Consider the following 27,806-nt stretch of genomic DNA (forward strand, 5'->3'; position numbering starts at 1 on the left):
CTTGTGCTGTGCTTCACCAGAGGAAGAAGTTCCCTAAAGGCCTCTTTTCTTCCCTGGAGAGCTCAGGTTGGAGTTGTTTGTAAAAAGAGATGGTTGGTTGTAAACAGGCATGATCTCTGGGGTGGCTGTCTTGACCATCATGATCATGAAACAGCTGAGTTGAAAGTCCTTGAGATAGGAGAAAAACTGTAAGTAAAGCTACTGCCCTGGACCTGGGGAGAGCAGACTTTAGGCTGCAGGGAAGCAGCTGGTAAGGTCCCCATGGAATCTGCTTTAGAGGACAGTGGGGTACATAAAAGCTGCTCAGTTTTTACAGGGCCTCTTCTCAGGAGCACAGGAACAGGCAGTTACAATGTGTCAGAAGTCCAGCCAGTGAGGCTGAGGGCTGGCTTGGCTGAGCAAGGAGCTCCTTCTGCAACTCAGCAGAAAGTGTACGGACTTTGGAAAGGACAGATTATGCAGGGGGACAGACATGCTCCTTGCCACTCTAAGGAAAAAAATCCCAAGCCTGAGTTGAAGCTGGCTGGTACTACAATGGGTAAAAATAGGCATTTTAAAGTATGTTAAGAGCAGAAAGAAGACTAAAAGAAACACTGTTCTGTCACTTGATGAGGTGGGTCACCTCATCCCCAAACAGTGATGAAGCAGAGACATTTAATGCTGCCTTTGCTTCTTCCTCTGACATTGGTGATGGGGGGGTGTCAGAGCCCAGGGCTGGATGGCCATGACTGGGGGAATGATGAACTCCCAGCTGACTTGGAACTCGTATGGGATTTGCTGCTGCAACTGGATGCACCCAAGTCTATGGGGCCCAGTGGGATTCCTCCCAGGGTACTGAAGAGGTGGTCATGTAACTGTGAGACCTCTCTCAGTTATTAATCAGCAGCCTTGGGAATCTGTATAAGTTGACATGGAGGCTGGCAAATGTTGTCCCAGTTTTCAAGAAGGGCAAGAAAGAAGATCTTGGTAATTACAAGTCAATCAGTTTCGCTTTGGTGCCTGGTAAAACTGTGGAGAAAATTAGTCTGGAAGCTATCAAGAAAAAGACTTGAAAGGCAATGCAGTCATTGATCAAAGTGTGCATGAGTTCTTGAAGGCAAAGTCATGCCTTACAAATGTAATAACCTTTCACAACAAGGCTACCCACCTAGCGGTCAAAAGGAAGGCAGATGTGGGGTGTTTTTTTGTTTTGGCAAAGCTTTAGATAGATCCCTCTGGACAGCATTCAGCACACAGCCACAATTTCATCCACACAAAACTGAACAAGAGCAAATGCCAGATTCTGCACCCAGAATGCTGCAATCCTGGATGTGAACACAGACTGAAGGATGAGACTGGGGTGCAGCCCTGCAGAAAAGGCTCTGAGCATTCTGAGTGATGGCAGGCCCTGCCAGGTGTGTTGTGCTGGGCTGTGCTAGCACAGAACAGTTAGCTGGCCAAAGAAGTGAGGGTCCCACTGCACTCAGCTCCAGCCTCACCATCACTGGGTGCAGCTTCAAGCTCCAGAAATACAAGGAGGATATAAAAATAATTATAATGTGTCCAAAGGAGGGCAACAAAGACAGCAAGGAAATGTGTCACTTACAAGGAGCAGCTGAGGATACAAAGTTAATTCAGCTTGGAGAAGACCAAGGGCTGACCTAACACCTTCTCATCAGGGGCAGCAGAAGGGGGGTGCTGATCTCTTTTCTTTGGTGTCCAGCAACAGGACACAGGGAATGGCTCAAAGCTGCACAGGGGAAAGTTCAGGTTGGATATCAGAAAAAAAGGTAATTTACAGGATGGCCAAGCTCCCCAGGGGAGCAGCCATAACCTTGAGTCTGTCTCTGTTCAAGATGTGTTTAGACAATGCTCTCACCTAAAGTTTAACTTCTAGGTTGCCCCGGACTTCATCCTTGTGAGTTCTTTCCAACTCAGGACATTCTATGATTCTATGCTGCTTTGATAACCTCAAAGCCTTAAATCTTGGTATAGAACACCCCAGAGAAACAGCAGAGACGCTCCCCCTAAAGGACACAAGATCTTGCTGTTGAAACACAAGCAAAGGAGAGTTTAGTCAGTGGAGGAAGATTTCTCCTTCTCTTTTCAGCCAGGAAAGCAGAGAGGGGGAAAAAGCCCAAGGTGTAACAATGGAGGCCAGGACACAGCATAGAGATGCTGTTGCGACCTGGAAAAGCAGGTCAACCTACCCTCATCTGCAGCCCTTCCTCACAGGCAGCTAAGGAACCAGCCTGGTCACCCACACAGCTCTGTGAGCATCCAAACATCTCTCCCCTCTCCCCACACTGTGATGATCTGCCATTGACCCTGAGTGAATTTCTTTCTTTTGTTCCTTTCCCTTCATCATCCTCATTCCAATTTCAACCAAATAAAATCTCTGTTCCACCTCTCACTACATAAAATAACCACTTTTTTCCCCATGCACTAAGCACACTTAGACACAATAAAAATTTGGGGTTTTTTTTTCTTTCTTTAATTTTTACAAATATTTGAAAGCATCACTGAGCAGACAGTGACACAAGTAAGATATTCCAGCAGTGACAGGCACCCAATGAATGGCATTGTCCTGAATTCAGTCCCAGGTTCTCTTGGGATCAAGAGTGAGAGAGAATCAAAATTTACTAGAAAAAAAAGCCTGGTGCTGATGGCAGAAGAACTCCCTCACTTGGCCAAAAAATAATTTGATATCCTACAGAAATCTAAATATTAAAGAAGATTAGAGGCAAATATCCATGTGGGTTAATACCAGTAAGCCCCTTTGCCCCCTCTCCAAATTTAACTGGTGGGATGAGGAAGGAATTGCAGCTGCCTAGAGGCAGAGCCCATTCCTGTAACTGAATCACCACAGATGGAGCAGAGGCATGGGGACAAAATCTGGCTACTGGATTAAAAACTTCATAGTGAGGACAAACAATACTAGTGGAGGGAGTTCAAAGATCCTCTCTCTTATCTTCTGCTGGTCAGCAATGCTGGTTCTAGGAATCTTCAGCTTCTTTCATTTCTTTCCTTTGGGTAGGAGGCTGTCACTGAAAGGGAGACAGAAGGGAGTCATCAGTACAAGTCACCAGAAAGGACAAGCAAAGCTGTACCAGCCCCTCAATATGGATTCTGAGGTATGGGTCACACCCAAAGGATCTGGACTTCCAAGTCCTTCCTATTAGGCAAGCATTTTGGTTTTTTTTTCCCAAAGCCCCTTAAATCTTCTGGAACAAATGTAACAGAATCTGGTCAGATGTGAGGAAAAAGGATGTTATAATCAAAGATCCCAGAGAAAAGAAACCAACTCGGCTTTCCCTTCTCAGTTCTGAGAAATCTAAGCTTTTAGCTGCATCCTGTTAGCTCAGCTGGCACTGAGTTTTTCAGTAAACACTGGACAGATTAGTCAAAGCCACCAAACTCCTGACAGCTCTGAAAACAGGAGATGGAGTGGTCTCACGTGAACTGGAAAGCTTTTGGACAATAACAAAAGCATCTTCCCCAGAGATCATCAGCCCAAACCACCACAAATTCCCAAGATCATCTGCCTGTCTCCTTCTAGCCCTGTCTGCCATAACCACAGGATGCCCTGCACATGTGGTAGCTCAGAGAAGGCTCCACAGTTACTGCTGCCTTTCCCATGCAAGGCTCCCTACAAGGCACACATGGAGCGCCAATTACTGCACACTCCATGTACATGTTTGTGTGGCTCCCTGCAAGGAAAGCTTCAAGTTTCACATCACAAATGGGAATTGAGGTGGGGACTGGAATAAACTTGCTGGGGCCAAAATGGCCCAGGCCAGAAACATGCCAGGCACCAGGAAACAGCAACACCCTGGTTCCAGTACTAACAAAGGGATCAAAATGTGCAGTGCCTTACCTTCCTCTGTGTCAGCAGATGCAGTAAGGGGTGCAGGGTGGGAAAGAAAAAAAACCAAGAGTAAATTGATGAGATTAAACAAAAAACCCCATTCCCACAGTAGGAGAGGCTGCTCCCTACTTGGCTATATCCTCTGACATTGGGGTCCTCTCAGAAAAAGATCCTGAGAGAGCTCCAGAAAGGGGAGCAGCTTCCCAGGCAGGGTGCAGACAAACCCAGGCACCCAGCCCCTTTACCTGGTGAAGGCCTCATCCTGCAGGTTCAGTACCAAGTTATCTGCTGTGAGATACACACGGTTTTGTGAGGCAGCAATCTGAAAAAGAAATTCATTACAGACATGGCATCCAGGACTAAAAATGCACATAGAGGAACAGCACCAGGAACCCACCTTCCCGTTCAGATACAGCACTCTTGTTAATTACTTAAGATCTCATTTAAATCAATGCAATTCCCCAAAACAACTCCCTACTTCCATAGTTCCCATCCCAGAGCCATCAGACTTTCTAAAAGAAGCATTCATTCTGTCTCTCTGTCACAAAGACCTTCGATCCCACATTTTTTCTGTCCCCCTTTCTCAGCTGCAGCTAACCAGAAGCTTTAGGTGGCTGCAGGAGAGGGTGGGTGATGGAATCTGATGTGGATCTGGCCATGTCATATGAAGGGCATGAACTCTGAGCCTCACATCTAATTGCAGATCCTTGCTAAGTCTTAAGCTCTACTTGAGCAGAGAAGGGCTGGGCAGGAACAAAGATCAGGACAGGGCAGATCACATTCGCCTTAAATTCATCATGTGGCCACTGGGTTGGGGGGGACACAAGGGCTGCAAAAGGACAAAGGGAATTCTGTGCCCAAATGCTCACCGTTTTTGAGATGTTTTGAGCAGCTCGGATCTTACGTAGCTTGATGTAGCCTGGATTCCTGCTGAGAGCTTCCCCGAGGTACAAGGGAACCAAAGTTAAGGAAAATCCCACAAACAGAAGCCGCTTACCCTCAAGGAATTCTTCCTAAGCCATATTAAAGAACATCTCAGTGGGTAAAAAGCAATCTCTTTCCCAGTAACATGAGCCTTTGGGTAAGCATATTTTCACCTGCCCAGACATGGACATTATGGATTATGGTCACACACAGCCAATGAAAGTTAAACTTTACAACAAGAAGCGCAGGTCCATGGCCTGTAACCTCAGACAAACCTCGCTCCAGCTGACTGCAGGAAGGGAAAAAAGAACAGTGACCTACTTGAGCTATCAACAGATCACAGTCTCCTAAGCATGAGCCCAGTGTGACAGATCCTCAGCACTGCCAAGCTCACAAGCCACATCCCACAAAATCTCCTGAAGCAGGATATCATCTTGGCAGCTGTCGCTTCTCCTTCAGCCTGAACTATCTTCTGCTTCTGCTCCTGCTTGGCCTTCTCCACCAGGAACTGGGCACGCTGTGCCTCCTGCTGGGCTGCAGGGAGAAGGGACACAGGCATTGGAAACACATTGTCTCTACCATCAGAACCTGACAGCTGAGACCAGGGGCTCTGCTTCCCAAAGAACCAGTAACATTCTGGGAACACATCCAAGTATAAAACATACCTGTAAAACCCACAGCACCCAGAGCCTCCACGCATACCCCCCACAGTGAGTGACAGAGTCCCAGTCTGAAGAGGAACCTTAGTTATGGGAACTCAGTCCCTCCTGTGGTCTATCCCATTAGCTACGGCTTTCTGGTAACACTTGCAAAATAAACCTGTTCAGCTCTGTTACTAAGGAGGCTTAGAGGTTTGTAACTCTGTGCCTGAACTTATACAGTGACACAGCAGTGACACACTAGCCCAAATTCCACCTCCTTGTTTAATAGCTCAGTGAAAAGGCAAAGGCAATCCACCCTTGTCAGGCACCAGTGGAACTCACCCACTTGCTTAGCCTCCACAGCAGCTGTGTATTCACGGCTGAAACTGAGCTCTGTGATAGCCACATCATCCAGGATGAGGCTGAAATCCTTGGCTCTCTCTGTCAGCTCTCTCCTAATGAGCAGAGACACCTGAAACACACACACAGCAACAAGAGTAGTCCCAAGCACAGGGTGCTCTCACTTCCTGAGCACTCCAAAAGCAAAGCACAACTGCTCCTCACAGCATTGGGAGAGACATTCCCCAATCCCAGCTCCAAACCATGGACATCTACACCACCTCTGAGTAACATATCCACAGGCACAAAAACCATTTTCAAAACTCTATTACAGCTCATTTATAGTTACTACTAAACTGCTCTATGCAAGTAACACTGTGAAAGTAAAAAACCTTGAAAGCATCTTTTGCTTTCACATCCTGCTACATCCAGTTCCATAGTTCCCACAGTTTTGGCAATAAGCATTTCGTTATCCACCCTGGTTTTGCCACTGTTTGCAGGCTGTGCTTTCATAACTGTACTCCAACACAAAAAAAGAAATGACCACATAATTTTTTAACCTGTATCACATCTCTTAATACAGTAGCTACTTGTCTCGTGTAGCTACTCCGCTTTTTTTGGCTGCTTTGGCTGGGTGTTGCTGTTAGATACTTTGATTTATTCTACTCTTACTTCCCAGCACCTTTTTCAGGCAGCCTGACAAGTCCTGCACCAAATATCGACTTAAACAGAAACTATTGCTACAGTATCACATGCTTGGCCAGCAGAGCATTTGCTTTTACTTTTACTGCAGCAGTTTCTGAGCAGAACTCTAAAGAGTGGCAGAAACCTTTCCTGAGGGAGCTGTGAGTGCACAATTACATGAAATCACTGATTTTTTTTCTATCAATCCCTTCAATACCACGAAACTTTATAATAAAAAGCACTGGATGGATACATGACAAAAAGACAAATGTAATTCAGTTTGTCCCAAAATGCCAGAGATCAAAGAATGATTATTATCTGAGATCACAGAGGCTTAACCTTAGCCTTTGTTCCAGCACAGCTGAAACCCTCACAGATATTCCTTGCTGTCCCATCCTATCCATGTGTTCTCTTTCTACATGAAGACCAACAAATCCCTGCAGTGCACTCCATGTGGATGAGCACAAAACCCTGAAGCCCCTCATCAGGGGAATGCAGATAATTTCTTACAACAAAACCTAAGGACACTCAGTTCTACTCTTTGGTTCTTTTGACATGGATGAGTGATGTGGTCTCTGATAGCTGAGAAATGCTTTGTATTTGATCTAACAACTTTTCCTCTCCAGCACTGTCCTGGTCCTTCAGAGCCTCTTCTAAAACCTTTTACAACAAGAGCAGCACACCCTCTCTGCACCAGCTCTAAAGGGATGAGAGCTCTCAGAATCCCTGGCAAACTATTACAATACAAACTTTCACAACAGACATTTTAAAGCTAGATGTTTCTAATATTTTGCAACACTCCCCCAGAGAACAGTCCAAGCCTTTTCTAATCAGTGCCTGCAGGGAGGATGCCAAGACAACTGAGCCAGGCTTTTCTCAGTGATGTCAAACAATAAAACAAGAAGCAATGGGCAGAAACCAGGACACAAGAAGCTCCACCTAAATATGAGAAATAACTTCTTTACTGTGCAGGTGACAGAGCACTGTAACAGGCTGCCCAAGGAGCTTGTGGAGTCTCCCTCACTACAGACACTCCAGGACCATCTGGATGCAATCCTGTGCCATGTGCTCTGGGATGACCTTGCTTGAGCAGGGAGGCTGGACCAGATGACCCACTGTGGTTCCCTTCCAACCTGACCCATGCTGTGATTGTGAGCAGAAGTTATCTGTGACCTTCTGAAGCATGCATCACTGACAGGTTAGTGCTTTGTTAACTGCTCATTCCCATTGTTTTTCAGATCTTTCAAAACTGCTTAATTTGCTCTGACAGTCATTCCAAGATCTGTATTTTAAAAGGCTGGTCCACTGACACCTGTGGACAATTAAGCAAACCAGCTCCTTCTCCCCTAATGTTACATTCTGGTACACTCTGCGCACCAACAGACCCAGTTTACCCCTGGGAAGCTGCCAACACAGTATTTATACCTGTACTGGAACCAAACTGTACATGGGACACGTTTCCCACGTGGACGCACTCCCCAGCTGAGCACAGCCACCCTTCCCTCCCCTGCTCCCCCCACCCAGCAGCTCCGAGCCGAGGCTGCCGGGCCGGGCTCACCTGGGCCCTCTGCGTGATGAGCTGCGAGGCGTTGAACTTGGCCACGACGCTCTTGAGCACCTCGTTGACGATGGAGGGCAGCACTCGCTCCTCGTAGTCCAGCCCCAGGCGCTGGTACATGCTGGGCAGCTCGGCCGCGTTGGGCCGCGTCAGCACCCGCAGGGAGATGTTCACCATCTGCAGGTCTGCGGGCACAGCCGGGTCAGGGCTGGGGCACAGGGAGAGCCCCCGCAGCCCTCAGCCGGGATGGGACAAGGACAAGGAGCAGCGGCACCCACGGGGAGAGGGGCGTTCTGGTTGGAATTAGGAGGAAATCCTTTACGGAGAGGGTGGTGAGGCACTGGCACGGGTTGTGCAGGGAAGCTGTGGATGGCCCAGCCCTGGAGCTGTTCATGACCAGGTCGGATGGGGCTTTGAGCAACCTGGTCTGGTGCAAGGAGTCACTATCCGCGGCACGAGATTGTGACTAGACGATTTTTAAGGTCTATTCCAAACCCTTAGCACTCCATAACTGTGCGAGGAGCGCCAACACTATGGCGGAATTCCTGTCCCGTGCCTCCCCCCTCGCGGCCCCTGTGTCTCACCTTTGGAACCGGTGGGGGAGGAGATTTTCCGCGGCCGCGCTCGGATGTCGTAGATGATGGGATACTGGAACCAGGGGATCCTGCGGGAGCGGAGCCGCGTTAGGGGCGAGGGCCCCGCCGGGCCCGGGAGAGGGCCGGGGGGGCCGGGCCCTACCTGAAGTGCAGCCCCTCGGCCAGGATAGTGTCCTGCTGCACGCCGCCGATGCGGTTGAAGAAGATGGCGCGCTGGCCACCCTCCACTGCGGGGAGAGAGCGGAGGCTTGGTCAGCACGCGTGGTGGGCATGAAGGATCCGAGGGCTTAGGGGGGACTCCACTCACCAATGAAGACGGACTCTCGCACGCCATAGGCCAGGGCACCGGCGCCCAGCAGCAGCTTAAGCGCGGTGCCGACGCCGCGGGGCCCGGTCGGCAGCCGCCCTGCCAGGTCCTTCAGGTTCTGCGCCATGGCCGCGCCGCCGCCGCCCCCGCCGGGAAGGACACCGGAAGGAGCGACCGCCGTGCCGCTCCGGCGGGAAACCGCGGTGCCAGGAGCGCCCCCGCTGCCCCTTCCCGCCCCCAGCACTCGCCTTCCGGCGCGGCGGCCGAGGAGCTCCGGAAGCGGGTCCGGCCGGAGCCAGATAGAGGGCGCGCCCCGGCGCCATCTTGGGTGGCCGCGGCGGGAAGGGCGGGGCCGGGGCGGGGCCGGCGGGGCCGCGTGACAAAATGGCGGCGCCCAGGCGGGCACGTGGGGACGCGCCGGAGGAGGATGAAGATGATGAAGGGCGCTCGGTGGAGGCTAAGCGGTCCCGCGGGCAGCGCCGGCTCCTGGTCGTGCTGGAGGGGGCGAGCCTGGAGACCGTGAAGGTGCGGGCGGCGGGAGATCGGGGCGGGTCCGGCCGGGCCGCGCTGCGGATGCTCTCGCTCCCTGCTGACCTGTCCGTGCTTTGCCCGTAGGTGGGGAAGACGTTCGAGCTGCTCAACTGCGACAAGCACAAGGCGCTGCTGCTGCGGAACGGCCGGGACCCTGGGGAGGTGCGGCCCGACATCACGCACCAGGTACCCGCGGGGAGCGGCGCGCCTGCGGCGGCCCGGGCTGCCCGGGGTACCCGGCACGGCGGTTCCGGGCCATCGTCCTGAGGGTCCGCTTGTGCCCCTGGAGCCCGGGGACGAGTTTGGCCTCCCTCGCTACGCTGGTGGAGTCGCTATTTGGGTCTGGGCTTGATTTCTTAGCGTTATAGCGTTACATCCCGTAGTGGCATGAGCTTTCAGCCTCGACATCGGTCCCTTCTGCATTTGTGGGGGCTAACCTCCAGTTTTCCCTAGAATTCTCTCTCTTGTGCTTTCTATTTCCACTACTGCGTGTTTTTTGCTTTCAGAGTCTCCTGATGCTGATGGACAGCCCCCTGAATCGGGCTGGGCTCCTGCAGGTTTACATCCACACCAAGAAGAATGTTCTCATTGAAGTCAATCCGCAAACCAGAATCCCAAGAACTTTTGATCGATTCTGTGGACTTATGGGTAAGTGATTCAAACTCTATGCCAGCTATAGAATAATGCAGGAAGGTGGCCAGGACTGGGGGAACTTTGGGAAAAGTTAAAAACTGGCACTGGCTATAAAATGTTAAAATGAGAGAAGAGCACAGTAGTGAAAGCATCTTTCTGGGGTGTTGCAGGATGCATACCCCAACCGTGTGCTCCTTAGCACAGTGGGGAGTGCCTGAAGGAGGCTGTGCTGTCAGCAAAATAAGTATTTTCAGACTGTGATGGGAACTCTAAAAGTGGGCTTTTTGTGTAGCTCAGCTCAGGCAGAGCATGGGATTTGTGCAGCAAATCATCACGCAGTTTAAGTGATTTTTTTTCTTGTTTTCTCTTTGCCAGTTCAGCTGCTGCATAAGCTCAGTGTTAGAGCAGCTGATGGGCCTCAGAAACTGCTGAAGGTAAATACTCTGTAACTGCTCACAGCTTATGTTGCAACATTCTAAGGCAATGCAGGAGGGATTTTTTTGTGGGGGAGGTGTGGGGTTTTTTTGGTTGTGGGTGTGGCTGCAATTCTATCCCATCCTTGCTGGGGGTGCTGGTTCCAGGGGGGCTCTCCCACATGCTACCTGGCCAGGAGCTGCTGCTGCAGGAAGGAAACCCCAAACACACTTGTCCTTGGAGCTGAGGGATCTGTTTCCTCAAGTGAGCCTGACTGCCACACCTGGACATTGACACTTTTCGGGTACAGCTTTCAAAAAGGCAGAGAGAGGTGGAAATGAAGATATAATTAATTTGAATGGCTTCTGTAGTCACAGAGGGGAAGACTGGATTAACCACAGGGACAAAGGATTAATCATGATATCACATTTCTCACATGAACAACTACCCTTGGTGCTGGAAATGCCACAAACGCGGCAGCCTGAGGAAGCTGATGGTGATGTCACCTTGGCAGAGAAGGCTTGGCCCTAGCCAGTGCATCTGCCCGAGCACACGGGTCAGCAGGCAGGTCAGCAAGACTCCCAGAAGCAAAGAAGAACTAACCATGACTTCAATGTGTGTTGTAACTTTCTGGTGGAAAATCTGGACTCTCCAAAGAAGGAGAGTGGTTTTAAATCCCAGCAGCAGCCTGCTTGCCAGCCAAGATGAGACAGAGTTGCCTCAAGGGAACTATAGGTCCTCCATGCCATCCCTCTGTGCCTGTTTCAAGAACATCTTCCAGCTACACACTGAGACTGGCAACACTTGGACACACTTGCTGGGGTTTGTTCTGTCCCTGTTCCTGGGGATCCTGACCCTGCTGCCCAATGAGTCCTTCATGGCTTCTTTGCAGGAGAAGGTGGTGTTTGGGATGCTCTTCTGGGAGCAGTGCTGTGCCTCAGCTTCTCCTGGCTATTCCATATTGCCTACTGTCACTTGGAGACGGTCTTGTGGACTTTTTTGATTTTGGATTACTCAGGAGTTGCACTGCTGCTCATGGGGAGCTCTGCTACTCGTTGTACTGCTCCCCACAGCCAAGGCTTATCTACCTCTACATCACCTGCATCCTGGGCATCCCTCAACCCATCTGGGATTGGTTTTGCCCAAGGACCTGGGTGTATTTGGTGGGTAATCAGGGGGATAGGGAAACAGGATGTGGAACTCAAGAGGATTTGATTTTTGGGCGAGGGCAGTCTGTGATGTCAAACGGAGTATACAGTGTTGGCTGTGGAATGACAGCACCACCAAGGACAATGAGGATGGACTGCTCCAGATGCACCAGTCATGAGCTCCTGATGCAGCCTGCAACCAGCTGATTAATTTTTCGTTTGTCTGTTGCTTTTAACAAACAATAGATCTAGCTATGTGTCAGGATCTGTTTCCTCTACATTCCTATTAATTTTCTGCTTTCTGCAGGTGATTAAAAACCCAGTGACTGACCATCTGCCCGTGGGCTGTATGAAGATTGGCACCTCTTTTGCAGCATCACAGGTGTCAGATCTGCGTGAGCTGGTTCCTGCCGCAGATCCAGTTGTCATCGTGGTGGGAGCTTTTGCCCACGGCTCGGTAAGTGTGTGTGTCCCTTACCTGGGGCTGTGAAAAGGTTTCAGTTTTGTTCTGAATATGGAGGTTTTATCTGCCCTTTTTGGCTTGGTTTCCCCTCCACTCAGCCCCCTATTTTACCCTGTATGCTTGTCAAAAAAGGCCCAAAACTGCAACACTTGGGACTGTTGTCCCTCCCAAGGGAAGGCTGGCAGTTTCCCTGCTGAGGAAATACTGTGCCTCTGTAGTTGTTAGTGTTGGAAGGGATCTCTGGAGATCATCCAGTCCAACCCCCTATCAAGGCAGGGTCACCTGGAGCAGGTGACAGAGGAACACATCTAGGTGGATTTTGAATGTCTCCAGAGAGGAAGACTCCACAACCTCCCTGGGCAGCCTGTTCAGTGCTCTGCCACCCTCAGAGTAAAGAAGTTCTTCCTCATGTTGTGGTGAAACTTCCTGTGTTTTAGTTTATGGCCACTGCTCCTTGCCCTGTGGCTGGGCACCAGAGGAAAGAGTCTGGCACCATCCTCTAGACACCCACCCTTGAGATATTTATGTGCATTAACGAGATCTCCTCTCAGTCTTCCCTTCCCTAGACAAAACAGGCCCTGCAGTCTCTCCCCATAAAGATGGTTCCATGTCCCAGTAATCTGTCTAGCGTCTGCTGGACCCTCTCCAGTAGCTCTTTGTCTTTCTTGTACTAATGGAGATGGGGCTCAGTGAAAACTTTTTGCAACTTGGTAATTTTTTGTTTTGTTCTATTTTCCCCTCCTCTTCTCCCAGGTCAATGTTGACTATACAGAAAAGATGGTCTCTATCAGCAACTATCCCCTTTCTGCTGCCCTGACGTGTGCTAAAATTACTACTGCCTTTGAGGAAGTGTGGGGAATAGTATGAGCTTCTGCTGCTACTGCTGTCATGATGGACTTGTATACAGTGACTTCACATTCTGGAAGGGCTCTTTGACTTGGGTGTGGACCTGGTGCAGCTTTGGGCTCCTGGAAAACAATCCAACTTTGTCCTTGTAGCTTCTGAAGCAATGAGACTTTAAACAGACTGCCCCACTGACCCTTTTTCCTCCTATTAAAGGTACCTTTTTTGAGTAAAAAACGCTCGTTAATTTTACTTTCTCATTTTTCATATGTGGGCAGGCTGGATCCCCTTATAGCAGGGACTTGGCCCGAATTTGTCACACAGAAGTGGAATTCTTAGCTGTGCCCTGCTCACCCTGGTGTCACTCGGTCCTGTAGAATCGCCTTGCTCGGCGGCATGTGACAGTTCACACTCCCACACCGAAGCACCCGAGAGGAAAGGAGCTGAAGCTGATGTTAAAAAGACCAGGAGCAATTTTTATCTTAGATGACAAACGTAGAAAAGTCAGAAGGTGGCTCCAATCCAACGCAGCACCTGCCGTGAGTGTGGTACAATCATGGGGTGTCAGTGGAGAGTCGAGCGCCGGCCGCGGGGCGGCAGAGATAAGGCAACGGACAGAAGGTGGAGGGGCTCAAGGAGGCTCGCTCACATCCCCTCCTTTCGGGTCTCTGACCCTGTGCTTTCTCCTTCCCCCTCCTTGCGTTGAAAAATAGTCAGACTTCAACACAGCAAACTTGGCAGGTGATGCTTTGCTTCCGGAGTGTCAGATCAACTCCTACGAATGCACAGGTGGTACAATCTGAAAAACAGAGGTGCCCTATATTTGCTTTGGTTGATTCCATGTTTGCCTTTCACCTTGGGCTGCAGCATTGCTGCCCCACTTTACCTCCTGGTGTCTACCTCGTACAGCCTTACCGTTTGGCTGTTATTCTGCTCTTTTTAGCTTTTCTTTCCGTGGCACGATTGATCTGCGAATGTAAGGCAACACCAGCAGTAAGGTGAAGAACAACACGTGGCCGAAGAAATAAATAGACCTGTACACCTGTAAAGAGAAAGGCAGGGTTGGGGATCAGCAACTAGCTTTGAGCCAAAAACCCAGGGGAGAGGATGGAGGGAACAGGGTTGACCATGTGGGGTCGTCTGTTTGTGGCTTCTAAATACCTTCATCCATTTGTCCCAGGTGAAAAGGCAGAATGGCACCAGGGAGTAACCCATGAACATCCAGTGGTTAGTCTGCTGCAGCACGTAGAAGATGGGCCGCAAGACAGTGATGGAGGCCAAAGTGCTTAGGGCAGGACTGTCCCGAACAAGGTTCATGGCCTAATTTAAAGAGAAAAAACAGAATTCTCAACAGTTGGATGTCCTGTGGCTGTATATGCAGGTTCTGGGGCCAAAGTTCTCTATCCAGCTGTGTAAAATGTGTTTTAGTAAGCAGGTAGTCCAAAAAAGTAGCTAAATCCCCTGTCCTGGCCAAAGTTTTAATTAAGAAAATATATTTTAGTAAGGAATATTGTTCCTGCAGTACTAGGAGATTTAACAGAGGCATTCAACTCATGTGTTTGTCCTCCAATCTTTCCAGCTGCCAAGCACTTCAGCTGCCTTCTGCTCACATGCTAGGTTTTCCAGTTCTCTCCCTGTCAGCTTCTGCAATACATTTATGGTTTGCCCATGCAGAAAGTAGTAACCTACTAAACTCTTGAGAACTAAACCCTGCCATGCTTGAAAACCAATTCTAAAGTAAGCAGCTGTTTTTCATATTTGATGCAAGTAAAGCCTTCAGCACGGCACTTTCCAGACCCAGGGGCAGAGGCTAACACAGGCCCCCTTGTTCTGGTAAGTCAGACAAAAAGCACACCTGTCTTTCCACGATGACTATCAGCAGCTCCATCTGAAAGCACACCAGGTAGCCAGAGTGCAGCCCGTGCCAGATGGCCAGGAAGAACAGGGCCAGGGCCTGTGACAGCAGTTTGTTGCCCAGGAACTTCAGGCGCTTGAAGATGTAGCTGGAGCAGAAGAGAAACAAAGTGCTTGCAGGTTATCCTCTGTCCTCCCCTGCTGTGTCAGGGATGAAGGGCCCAGGGAACCCAATGCCTTTGCACACCCCGTGCTGGCAGGAACAGCATGACCAAGGCAAAACCTACATCCAAACATTCTTAAAGAAATCCCAGCTATAAGGGAGAGGGGGGTCAGCACATACAATTTAGCTGTGGGTCCCAGCAAGCGCTGAACCAAAACCCATCTGAGTTTGGAGTGGGGAGCACCAAGAGCCATGATGCAGGAAGCAGCTGTCAGAGCAGCTCTGTGGCTGGCTGAGCAGGCAGGCAGCCCCAAGGGCTTGCAGTAGTCCCATTCTAGTCTCTGCTGCCATCAGCTGCTTGCCTTTATTAATGAACTGCCATTCCAGGTGAATTAATAGATCTCTCTGACACAGTACCCCAATAACCTGTTTCTAAGGGCACAGCAGCAAAACATGGGAAAAGGTGCACAAACTGAAAACTGGCAGATTCTTCTTCTAGTGCTCCTGCTTAGCCTAAGGTCTTGGTTCTGCTGACAGAACAGAATTGACACATTATAGAAGGAGAATTTTGTCCTGCTCACCGGGCCACCCAAGCATTGGTGTTGATGTTGAAAGAAGCAATGGTCCCTGTGAACAAAGGTGTTGTCTCATACAGCCAGACCTTCATGTTGGCACAGGCATTCCACAAAGGCTTTCCATTCTGGTCTTTCCCATTGTACCCCAGACCAACAAGGATGCAGACACCTTCCTGTCAGAAAATGCACAAGAAAGGTAAGAGGAAAATATTGCCCTATTTTTGCTGGAGAAGCAGAGCTGAGGAAGTGCTGAGTATCACTGTGTTCAGAGCATCACTACAGATAGAACATATGGATTAAAAACTGCCTTTTGGTTAGCTAGCCTTTGCTAACTTAAAGCAAGCTGAACTGACCTGTAGTGATCTCCAGATATTTGGATTTCTGCCATTTAGTGCTAAGTCTAAGAGCCTTGGACCTTTATTCATTTGTCTTTTGCTTCTGGAATGACATCTAGACTCACCGTAACAAGCCAGCAAGTTACGTATTTGTAGAGTATAATTTTGCCCCAGATCAATATGTAACCACAACGGAACCAGAAAGGCTTCTCCTGTAGAGATAAGAGTGAAACAGAGTAAAAATAAAACCTGGAGTTGAGTGGCCATTATGACACAAGGTATTTCATCACAGTCTTTTGTTTTAATCTGTGTTAAGACATACAGGCTGGGCTGCCAGGCTTATGCAAACTTAACACATCATTCTCTTTCCTTTGGTAATATTTTGCTATCCTGAAATAGGTAGAGTTTGGGAAGACTCTGGGATTAGCATAATCAAAATGCTTGCTGATAATCTGTCAGTAGGAATTATTTGTTAGGAGCTTTCCAAGAACGTCAAAGATTATGGTAAGCCTTACAAGTTACTCTAGTGAAATTCTTTGCACATAATGGTTAAATGGAAAGTCATTAAAAGGTCATAAAATACGTATGAAAACCAACAATAGCATTTAAGATCAATTATCTATTTGTAAAAGTTTTCATTTGTTTCAGTTCTGCTCAACAGATTCCTGTTCTGCATCAGGTGGAATCATCACAACAGGCAGTAAAACCAAATTAGCTGTGGAAAATCTTATCACTAGCTGCTGACTTATTTTTAAATTGAGGCAAAAATTAAAAAAAAAATTATTCCACTCTTGTAGATGCAGTGCCCACCAGAGAAGTGGAATTCTTCCCCACCCCACAAGGCCAAGTGAATACATACCATATAGTCATCTGAGGTGAGGTACTCGTCAGAGATGTACGGGCTCGACAAGGTGTAGGTTACTAGAAACAAGAGACCCAGGCTCAGGCGCTTGAGAGCAGGCACGAAACTGAGAAAGAAAAATACCAAGGTCAAGGAAATGCCTTGGAAAGAGACCATGCAACTCATAGTTTTAAAAACAGAGGTGGAGAGGAGGAGGTGGGGCAAACAGCGACAGGGAGTCACCACATTCCACTGCAGCAGCTGCCTCCATTTGGAAGCTGGGATGCAAACATCACCAGGCTGGAACCGAGTCTGTACTAAAGATGCCAAATGGTTGTTGATGTTCATGCCCTGGAACAATGCTGGGACGTTAAGCAGAGTTACGAGTGACTTTTGAAAGACTGCCTTGTGTCATAGATCACTCCTGGCCACGGTAGTTCTGTGTCCAGGTAAGAAGGCAGTCTGCTGCAGGGAATGTGGAGGAGTCGGCATTCTAGGATCGTAGGAAAGGGAGAAGCCAAGCAGCTTTGTATTACCTATTGGGTCTCTGGCCTGGAACGTCAGTCATCTCACCCCTTGCCAGTTTCTGATAGTCTGTCATGGAGAACTGAGGCCCAACCATGAAGGCACCATAGAAATAGGAGAATCCTGAGACCTCCAGCAAGGTAGGAACCCCCCGAACAGCAAATCGCCGCTGCTCAGGGGTCAGGAACTCCTGCACCAAAGGGAGTGGCATTAACATCATCCCAGGTGTTTCATCCAGCTCTGGATATTATGTCCTCACCCTGCCTCCTTACTGATTTTCAGTTTCTTTTTTGTTTCAGTTCTTGCTCCCCATGGACATGGAACTTTACACTTTGTACTTCATGTCCATTCCTCTCCCCAGCCCCTCTCTATGCCCACCCCCTCCAAACAGCAACAAGATCCAATGGTTGAGACCAGTTGCACAGGTCTCTATTCCCAAATAAGCTCCCAGCATGGAAGGGATCCACTGACATGCATCCCTGGCAGCAGAGTAGGCATAGTAGGAGCACTGCAGTATCTGACCTATTCCAGTCCCTGACTGCAATTCCACGTACTCTCCCAAGACCTTATCATGCTACAAATCCTACTTCTTGATGCCAAAATTGTTTTTAAATACTTGAAGCTTCAGCTCAGGAAGTTTCATCTTGACCTCATTTTCCTGCAGTCAGCAGTGATTCCATGGATGCTACAGACTTGGTCAGGCCTCAAACAGGAGATGGGGAATGCAGGTACTTGAAGCAGGATTGAGGGACTGTAGCATGTGTAGTGCCCTCTCCCACACACTGTGCTGTGCAACTTCTCTGTTTGTCTGAGCTAAAAACAGGGTCCTAACAAATGGTAAAGGGCAACCATTGACAAGCACATGGTAAGGCTAATCAAAGGAAAGGAAGATGGGAACTGAGATCCAGTACTGAATGTCTGCAAGTTAAAGCTATGCTACCCACAAGACACAGAGCATCAGGGATTGGGAATCTAAAGCAATAGATTTGGGGGAAGGAGATGGTGGGAAATTTGGAAGAGTAATATTCTGATATAACTGGAACAACTTCAGTTCATCTCTAATCACTACTGTCTCTGTTCCAGTCTAGAATTCAGTGCCCTCAAACACTCCCAGGGGCTCCCCTCTCAGCTGTGGCTTTTACCTAACAATGCAGCTTGCTAACTCACATCCTTTGAACTTGATTTTCTGATCTCTAGCTCACTGGGACAGCATGGAATGATGGAGAAATGGTGTCTAACTCACCGGATCTTTTCCTCCATCATAGTAATCAATGGCCAGACCTAGAGGTGAGAAACAGTGAAAACTTGAAGCCCTGGGATGGGCACAGGTTGCAGAGTGCAAGAAAGAGAAGAGAGGTGTCACTCACCAATCAACTTAAGTGTCAAGACACAATGTGGCATTGTCCACTTGATGTCATAATGCTCTGTGGCTGTGAAGTAATATCCAGCCATAAGATATGTCTGAAAGAAACCATTGTTTGGGTTATTCAAACTAATTCCTCCAGCTGGTTTTGATCTGCCTCCACTTTTCCACCCACAGTTGCTACTGAAGTGCTAAACTGAGCAGAGGCCTCCCTTGTACAAACCCAAGGAATAAAAAAAAGAGGGTTTACCATCTGAAAGAGAAAGGTGGTGATGACGGCAGTGATTGTGCGACCCATTAGTCTCAGGATCAGGAACTGGATTAGGACACATATCAGGGAGTGAAAAAACTGCGTCCCTGTGGGCAGGAAAAAGAAAGAGAGAGATGAGAAATAGAAATTAGATGTATAGGTGCTCCCTCCCAAATTGCAGCACGCCCTGGGCCAGGCAGCTCTCTCTTCCCAAGCTCATCCTACCAAAATTGAAGTAAGCAATTGAGAGTCCTGTGAACACGTTGTAGAGGTGAATGAGGTAGGTCTCCTTCTGGAAGAGGAAGTAGCGCTGGAACAAGGCAAAAGGATATCCTGAGAGAGAAAAAAAAAAAGGAAGAGTTGTAAATAAGCTTAGACAAGTGTTTGTCATGAACCATACTACAGCTTTTCTGAACATGTACTTTGCATCACACATTATCAACACAGGGCATAGTGTTAATTCCTGATACTGCATTTGCATCTTGGGAGACAGACTCCAGATGAATTACTCTGTACAGAAGAAAATACTTTAACGGGAACATAATTATAGCAAAACTGACATTGAAGTGCAAAAAATTACAGGATTACATTTTCTGGCCTCATTCAATATATGAGATGGATAATGCTGAAATACATGAATCACACTTTAGCCTGTGATTCATTTCCAAATTATGTGACAAACACAATGAACATGGCAAGAAGCTAGATTAAAAAAAAAAAAAAAAAAAGGGAGGAGGAAGGGAAAAACTTTATAGTTAATACCATTACAATGTCCAAAAAACCTCAGTCCTACTCCCACCTCAATGAGTTCTTTCAGCTTTAATTTCAGATCTCCTCAGGTGACCTCCAGTAAGATACTCTCGCTTTTCTAACTCTGCAACTTTGGATTTGCATCTGATTTGTGAACTACTGGGTACACAAAGCTGTAACTAAAATCCACTGGTACTACGCATATGGTATTTTTGGAAAAAAAAATCAGTCAGAAGCATTTCATATGGAGCAGCTAAGAAAAGTGGAAGGGTTTTTTTCCTTGCATTTTCTGTGAGGTAACTCCTAGTCTAAGTTAGGAATGCCTCCAGATTATTCATCTGTGGCTTGAGTGAGAAGTAAATATTTGTGAAGCACTCTGGTAGTACAGTGAGAAGCGTCACACAGAACACCACAATTCAATTAAATTCTGTTGTCTAGGTGAGTTTCATGAAGCATGCAATAAGCACTGCCACATAGCAGACAGTAAATATAATAAGTCTTAATGCACAGTGGCACAGGAAGTGTTGCAATTCCCTTTTCTAAAGGCATGTGCAGAAGGTGCTGAACTGGGATACAAGAAGCCACTTTAGTTCTGGTATCTTGTAACTTTATTGCTCTGCTTTGCAGGCGTGTCCTCTTAACACTGCTCAGAAAAAGGGGAAATTCATCACATCCCACAATACTGGCATCCACACTACTCATCATCCTGGCTGAGATCAGGAGCAGTGGATGGAGCTCTGCTACCTGCACTAATGGAGCAGCAGTAGCAGGAGGTGGTCATGTTTTATAGGGAGCAGTAATAAAAGGTGATGAAATGCACATTCTGCCGAGAAGTGTATGATGGATGGAAGGCTTCCAACAAGCAAGGCCAAGTCTAGTCACTACTGTGAGAGGAAATGAGAAACTCTGTCATGTTATTTAAATACATGTCTGGCAGTGCTCACAGGCTGGAGCCATTTTAAGGCCCTCTCCAGCCCCACAAATCCCTTGGGAGGGAGCCCTGGAGTTGGGGACTTCGGGGCTCTTTTCTAGATCCTTTTGGGCTCATGTTCTGCTGCGTCCAGAGGTGTACCTGCTGCCTCCTGAAACCGAGCTGCTGCTCCCTATTTCCTCAGCCTCCTGCCACCCCTCTTTTGGTTTTCCCTGCCTCCTCATTGCTGTTCCTTCCTCCTTTTGTGTCCCACGCCGGTTTCCACGCCACAGGCTGCTTTCTGGCCAGCCCCACATACCACGGCTCTCTGCTCCCAGAGCCTGGCAACCTCCCTCCTGCACATCCAGCCTGCTCTCCCTTCCAAAGCAGCAGCTCCAAACTCCCCTACAAAATGCCTTACCCTGACCATCCCTCTCCCTTCCCGCTCTTCCATGCTTTTTACACAGCCTGCTTCAGTCCCTTTCCACCCCCACTGCTGGCCTGAACACCAGCTGAGGGGGAAAGAGGGAATTGGCAAAGAGAGTTCATCACACGGGCTCTCTGGGGATACAGGAGTAACTCAAAGAATTAGAGCAATTCACATGATTAAGGAAAAAAAAGAAAAAAATGTAGTATTTTCTACTGGCCTTTTACTCAGAAACATACAAATGGGGATTCTTTGTTCATGAGCCAATCTTCCTGCTGAAGTTTAAAAAACATAGGAAGAACTGGCTTTGAGAAATGGAAAGTGGTAAAAAATATGAAGTTTTATTAGATCAAAAGTTTAAAAGCTGAGGTTTAGTGTGGAAAAATGTTTCCCCCTTCTGAGCAAAGGGGAGAAAAAATCAGAAATACAGACAAAGCAAAATTGACTTTGTTCATCAATACGCATGGTTTAAAACCTTCCTTTTAAAGAGTCTCCCATTCTCTTAAAAACCACTAATATTTTGCAAACCAGTCAATTTCTACCATTTTTTCCCTCTAGCCATTTCTATAGACATAATTAAAGTATTACTGAATACTATAATGTAACTAGTGTTCCTACTCTTTCTGAGACCTGTCTCATTTGGCAACTGTGCTCCTTTTTAGCTCTACCCAGGAGATCATGTCATGGTTTGGGGGTAATGCTGCTCTGAAGGAAGAAGAATGATGAACCCTTGCAAATAGAGAGTTACTAATAATACACACTGCATCCATGGTTTTACAAACTATAAACTTTAACCCTGGTCTTGCACTACGTGGCTGCTGTTCCAGTCCAAAGTCACAACATCAGCCTAAATTCTTCTGATTATCTAGAGCAGCTTGTCAGTACTCTGGACTGCAGTTTACCTACAGTTTTGTTGCATGGGATAATTTTCTCAGTTTTACAACTGGGCCAGTTGCATGCTGCTGACACAAACTTTAACCTCCAAACAGCAGTGGGTAGCAATGGTCATCCTGATGTAGCCCATGCCCTTCTGAACACTGATAAACTATCTGTTTAACAACAAACAATTCCTGCTGATAACAACACCAGTACTCCTGCCCTACGACCACGTCCCTGAAGCAGCCTGAATTAGCAGAGCAGCTTTTGGAGCTATGGTTGCCTTCTGGCAAGCTGGATGGCACCTTTGGATATGCCAGCAGCAGGAAACGCTGCGCTGCTTTGCTTCTGCCATTCAGAGCAACAGGACAAGAGTCCCTGCTCATTGCTGCCAGGAGGCTCTGCCCAGGAGCTCCCACTCTGCCAAACTCCCCTTTCACGGCTCCCTAAGCAGAGTGGATGAAGCAGAGTGGGAAAGTGGCTGTAAGACTCCTGGAGAAAACAGCAGGGAACCTCTGATCCAAACTCATTCTTCCCTATGTGCCACAGAGCTGAAAAACAGCCTGCACACAGAGCTGGGTTTTCCCTCTAGACACACACCTTCTATAGAATGGAATTAGCAACTGAGATTATTTTTATTGTTTTACTTGACAGGAAGAAGAGGATGATCTCTGGTTAAGAGAACCACGAAGAGAAAGGAAAGGACAAGCTCAGCTTCTTGGCCACGGCCATTTGGGAGAGTAATGGGCCACTGCACAAAGCCCAGCTTGTCCACAAATGCAAGAATCTAATTGAGCAAAAGAAGTTAAATCATCAAGAAGGTGGATTAGGCAGGAGAAAAGTTCCACTAATCCCAAGCAAAAATAGTGCTGTCAAGTTTGCCATCTTCTGGACTGGGTGATTAAGATGCCTCTCCTTTTCCAGAGATAAAGCTGCAAATAAGAACAGCAGAAAGATTCTTTTCATCTCTGCTCCCTTTATTTCCCCTTTGATATGCTCTATCTCATCTTCAAGCTTTCCTCTTCTCCCTTTTTTGCTGAACATTTAACTCCTCCTTTGTTAACATCCAACAGGGCAATTGTCTCAATTTTTTTATAAGAATGCTAAAACTAAAAGGAATGGGAAAACGGGGGAAAAAAAATGTTGAAATATCAGTCTTACCTAATATTTTAACTCCAAAGTTATTCCTTTCTGTTTCTAACACTGCAGAAATGCCACACCTTGTTAAACACTGGGTGCATAAACATGAGTATTTTAATTCAGCTCAGGAGTTTACCTTGAAAGTCCACTTCTGGTGCTTTAGTTTGCATAACAAAACTGTCTCAAAGCATGTGAACAGGGCTCTCTTCACACGAAACTGAACTGAAAACACACTGTGACAGGGCTGGTTTTATGGCAGGACATTGCTGCCTCTTAAAACTTTTCCCATCCTTTACCCATCAGAATCAGTTGCTTAGCAGGGCCTTGCAGAAAGGTCCCTGCTTGGCTGACCAGCTTGATTTGGGATAAGTCAGCAGCTTTGGGTGGCCACAAGAATTTCACTGAGCCTAAAAATCTTCAGGATGAAGGGAGCATGAAGCAGAGCATGTATAAAAATGATGAGAGGTAGAAAAGCAGGAGATAAGACACCTTGCAAGCGAAGCAGCAGGTTTCTGGCAGCCATTGGGTAAGAATGTGTTACTTTCTGCAGGTCCCTGCTATGTCCATGGAATGAAAGAACACTTTCCCAGTGCTTTTCCTGGCAGGTCTGGGCAAACCAGCCGGGTCATTTCTGGCTCAGGGCTGTAAACAGCATGTTGGCTCCCCTCCATATTATGCAGGTAGCTCACAAGGCACTGTGTAATATTATGGTAAGATAAATAGCTTTAATTCTTTGGGATTGTACAGCCATGCAAGAAGCACAAGCAACATAAAGTATTAAATACACAGTGCCATAAGGCCTCCTGCACCCTGGCTTATGCTTTGAGTAGTGCCAGCAGGAGAGAAATGTGTCCCCTCTCATGTGAGGACAGGAGCAGCAGCACAGAAACCCTGTTATCTCCTTCACACCACTGGAGCAGCTCCAGTGGGAACACTGGGACCTACTGAAGAGTGCAAGCTGGAGTTCATCTCTCAAAGACATTCTTGCACAATTGACAGACATAAGTGTACTGATATATCACTATTTTTATTGTGGCAGGGTCCAGAATTGTGCTTCAGGTATTCCTGCTGCTGGTACTGCTGCCAAATTGCAGATTACTTTCTTCAAAGGTTGTCTATGCAAATCTTTACGTGGGTGAAGTCTGCAGTAAGTTCTTCATCTTGTACAATCCAGGTAAGGGACTCTATTCTAGCTGTAGTCTCTACTTCAAAATTGCAGCATGCATAAACCTGTCTCTGATTTAAATACAAAACTGTGACTAAAATTCCCATAATTTGCTCAGCAATGTGCTGTTACTTGTTCACTGAAACAACGTGGTGCTCTTTAGGACTACTCTAGTTTTAGTTCTTGAATGTTTTTTCACCTTCTCTTGTTCTCTCCTGTATTTAATTTTTTTTTCAGTCATGTCAGAATGCCAAGAGCTTTAAATGACCTCTTTTGGTTATTTCAGATCATTACTAAGCAAACACTTACCCTGAATCAAGAGAGTAAATTCAGACTATTTTTTCAACAATAATTCAGCTTTCTTCAGAAATCAATGTAAGAAGTTGAAAAGTCCTTTGTGATTCTTCCCCTTTTTCAGAAGACTATTTTTACCCGTTTGTGGTGATCCTCTGAAAGTGAAACCCTAGAAACTGTTGTCACAGTAAAACTGCACCGTGTAGATGGGAAACTGCATCACAGAGGAAGAAATAAGCAATGACTTTTTAGTCCATCTTTGGAACTATGCTTCACCCTCATGGCCTTGTCCTGAAATAATTCAGCAGTATTAACTGCAGCCAACAAAAATAGTTTTCTTCCTGAATCTTTGTAAACACCTGAAATGGAGGAAGCGAAGGAAAAGCCATACTTAACGTCCTAATGCCACTTCCAGCTTCTAGAAATGCCTTTCATTTATACCCCATGCCATCCTCTGAAGTGGTCATCAGCACTAGCTGCATTACCAGTGAGATTAAAAGGATTGTAAACTAAGCTGCAATTAAATGAACATTTCTTTGTGCAGGGCTAAGGAACTCCTCTCACTCTCATGTTGCTCTGGAGTGATGTTTGGCCCTTCCTTTTAAAGTCATGGTACAGGTATAATGCTTTCCCACCCAGTGCTCGCCCATCCATTAAGCAGGAGAGCTGGAGTCAGTCCCCTCTGCCTGAGTGGTTCAACCTACATGACCTGCAGGAGTGCCAAACTGCAGGCAAGGCTGTTTTGCATGCCCTGAAGCCCTCTGTCTGAAGTTATGCCTACCACTGCATCTAATTAAAAGATACTGAGCTAGGGAGGAAGGACAGGGGAAAGTGCAGCTCCAGCCTCCTGCTTTGGTTTATCCATTTGAGGCATGCAGGGCAGAGATGTGAGTGGTCCTCTGGACCCTGCTCCCCAGAATTTTAATACCAATTCTAAAGATCCACTGAGGCTATGTAAAACAGTGGCCTACCTTGGGAAGGGACACTGTGGCATCCCAGTGGCTCACTGTCGACACTGCACACGGAACATTTGTAACAGCACACAGGAGTCTCACGCTTCCTTAATCTGCTGACTGCAGCAGGCAGCTCTTATCATCAGGACAATAATTATCTGCTGTTCATTTCAAAGAACGGGTGCTGCACACCCACAAGACGCTGAGCAGGAAACACCCTCCCGAATGTCGTGTCCCTAACTTACTGCTAGCAAGAAGCAACTTGGAGAGTACGATGGTGGTGCATTCTGCAGAGCCATCTCTGCTGCTGTGGCTGCCTCCACACACACTTTCTAGGACCTTTTCTGCATCAGCACTCGTTAGACTGGTCCCTTGGTTGATCTGGGTGACTAACCTCGCAGTGAGCTATCTGCCTTTTCTGGTTTAGGTTTCTGCCAAACAAGTAAATTCAATCAGAGTGCAATTAAAGGACCAGAGAGAGACGTGGGAGAAAGGAAAGCAGGACTTTTCTCGTTTGGAGGTGGGGAGCTGCTAGACTAATTAACACTGACTTGTGTGCATGTCCTGTGTGTTTCCTAATTCTTCATTTTTTTCTTGGTAGAAGTTTGGTTTAACAAACCAAACTCATTGAGTTCTAAACGGTAACCAGTTTGGTCTCCTGTATCGACCCTTCACGGGAAGAATGTTTGGCTCAGTTTGATCTCACACATCATAAACTAAATCAGGCAGAAATAAGTCTGGTGCAGACCACGGTTATGAAGTGACACAGTTTTTCTTGCTTGCATTTCCTTTAAAAATATTGTACTTCTAGTTAGCCAAAGCAACTTTGTGACAAATGACACAGTCGCGGCTGTATCACTTCGAATACACTTTCAGGTTCAGAGGAAAGCTTGTATTTCTTTCCTGCTAGGTGACTACACCACCAAATGCTTTCACAACCCAAAGTTTCCCTGAGCATCTGCAGAGATTTACACAGATAGCATGTATACACACACTTGAATTAATGTTTTGGGAGCTACAACCTCCCCCTCAATCGCCAGCCCACATCACAACTCCAGCCCTGCCTTAACCATTTCGCATGGAACTCAAGCATCCCGTGTTTACATAAGCGCAGGCACCCTGTGTTTTGCAACACGCTTCGCGCTGCAGGTGGAGCGCAGGACATCACCCGAGCTCTCCTGGCACGGAGCTGGAAGGTTTTGCCAGCCTGCCCGGTAGTGCCCCGGTGACACGCCTCTCCCGCACGGTGCCACCACCGCCGCACACACGGGTGATGTCCCCCGACAGCGATGTCCCTGCACTCGGACGGGGCAGCACTGATGGGCAGCGGAGAGTCCCGAGCGGACAGCCCTGCGGACACCCGCTCACGGGGCACGGGATGCACTCGCATCACCGGCCACTCACGGGACAATCCCAAACAAAGTTCCTGCGCCCGGGACACGGACCCAAATCGGGGTCTTTCGCAGGCTCCTCCTTGCCCCGCGTCCACAGGCGGCCTGCCAGGACCGCACCCCGACCTCCCGCGGGAAACCCAGCGGGGTCCCTGCGCGCCGGGCGGGCGGGGGCTGGCGGGGCGGCCGCAGCGGGCACTTCGCGGGCTGCCGGCCGGGACGGGCGGTGCCGCTGCCCGCGGCATCTCGCCCGCCGGCTCGGCGCGCACACGTGGCCTGGCGCGGCGGCGCTGGCACAGGTGCGGCTCCGCGCGGGCGAACCGATGCCCGGTCCCGGCCCCCGCGCGGCGCGGCGCGGCACGGCGGCGGCGGCGGCGGGGTCGCCCGTTCCCCCGGCGGGCGCGGAGCCCCGCCCGGAGCGCCAGCCCCGTCTCCCCCCGCCCTGCCTTACCCATGAGGATGGAGAGGATGAGGCGCAGCGCCTGCTCCGAGGAGCCCAGGGCCTCGGCCAGCCGCGCCAGGCTCCAGCCGGACCCCGCCACCGCCATCTTCGCCGCCGGCCGCCCCGCCGGCCGGTCGCGCCCCGAACCCGGCAGCGGCACCAGCCACCGCGGCCCCCGCACCGCGCGCGGCCCCCTGCGCGCCCATTGGCTGCGGCGCGCCCGGCCCCGCCCCGCCGCGCCTGCCATTGGGCAGCGGTGGCAGCGGGGCAGGGCCCTGCGCGCACTAAGGCAAAGGTTACCCGCGAGTGGGCGGCGACGCGGTCTGGCCCCGCCGGCCAATGATTGGGGGAACGGCGGCCGGGGGCGGAGCCGGGGGCCGGGCGGGGCGGGGCCGGGAGGGCGGGGCGGGGCGCGGCTCCCGATTGGCTGCGGCGGGACAGGAGAGCGGCGGGGCGGGCCGGGGGTTATTCGCGGACGCGAGGCGCGCGCGGGGAGGGCGGGAGCGGCAGTGGCGCGTGGGCCGCGCGCGGGGCCCTCAGCCAGGGGTCTGGGTCTGGGCCCGAGCCTGGGCCCGAGCCTAGCTCTGGGTCCTGGTGTAAGCTGAGCCTAGCTCTGGGTCCTGG

General features: G+C 48.8%; 3 protein-coding genes across 4 annotated transcripts; 1 reads left to right on the plus strand and 2 right to left on the minus strand.

Moving 5' to 3' along the window:
* Positions 1–2,450: 2,450 nt before the first annotated feature.
* PHB2 (prohibitin 2) lies at positions 2,451–9,085 on the minus strand. Of its 2 annotated transcripts, none has more exons than XM_058825167.1 (9): positions 8,897–9,085; positions 8,732–8,816; positions 8,578–8,657; positions 7,994–8,178; positions 5,755–5,884; positions 5,202–5,305; positions 4,717–4,794; positions 4,093–4,169; positions 2,451–3,026 (listed from the first exon to the last, which is right to left on the minus strand). In XM_058825167.1, exons 1-9 carry the CDS (start codon positions 9,021–9,023, stop codon positions 2,996–2,998), a joined length of 897 nt encoding a protein of 298 aa, XP_058681150.1. In that variant the 5' UTR covers positions 9,024–9,085; the 3' UTR covers positions 2,451–2,995. The 2 variants fall into 2 exon arrangements, with proteins under 2 accessions (XP_058681150.1, XP_058681151.1); XM_058825168.1 differs by having other exon boundaries at positions 8,732–8,813; positions 8,897–9,053.
* Positions 9,086–9,262: 177 nt separating this feature from the next.
* On the plus strand, positions 9,263–13,162 carry EMG1 (EMG1 N1-specific pseudouridine methyltransferase). The gene is made up of 6 exons (XM_058825090.1): positions 9,263–9,421; positions 9,512–9,613; positions 9,934–10,075; positions 10,436–10,494; positions 11,930–12,079; positions 12,839–13,162. Exons 1-6 carry the CDS (start codon positions 9,281–9,283, stop codon positions 12,950–12,952), a joined length of 708 nt encoding a protein of 235 aa, XP_058681073.1. The 5' UTR covers positions 9,263–9,280; the 3' UTR covers positions 12,953–13,162.
* On the minus strand, positions 12,696–27,388 carry LPCAT3 (lysophosphatidylcholine acyltransferase 3). The gene is given in 14 exon segments (XM_058825089.1): positions 12,696–13,727; positions 13,844–13,970; positions 14,090–14,248; positions 14,784–14,931; positions 15,527–15,693; positions 15,981–16,067; positions 16,715–16,823; positions 17,233–17,411; positions 18,465–18,502; positions 18,589–18,682; positions 18,835–18,941; positions 19,060–19,167; positions 27,192–27,345; positions 27,347–27,388. Coding segments are annotated over 13 exon segments (1,509 nt in total). The 3' UTR covers positions 12,696–13,727; positions 13,844–13,853.
* Between the last annotated feature and the right edge of the window lie 418 nt (positions 27,389–27,806).

Source organism: Ammospiza caudacuta, chromosome 2 (assembly GCF_027887145.1).
Source record: "Ammospiza caudacuta isolate bAmmCau1 chromosome 2, bAmmCau1.pri, whole genome shotgun sequence".
NCBI lineage: Eukaryota > Metazoa > Chordata > Aves > Passeriformes > Passerellidae > Ammospiza > Ammospiza caudacuta.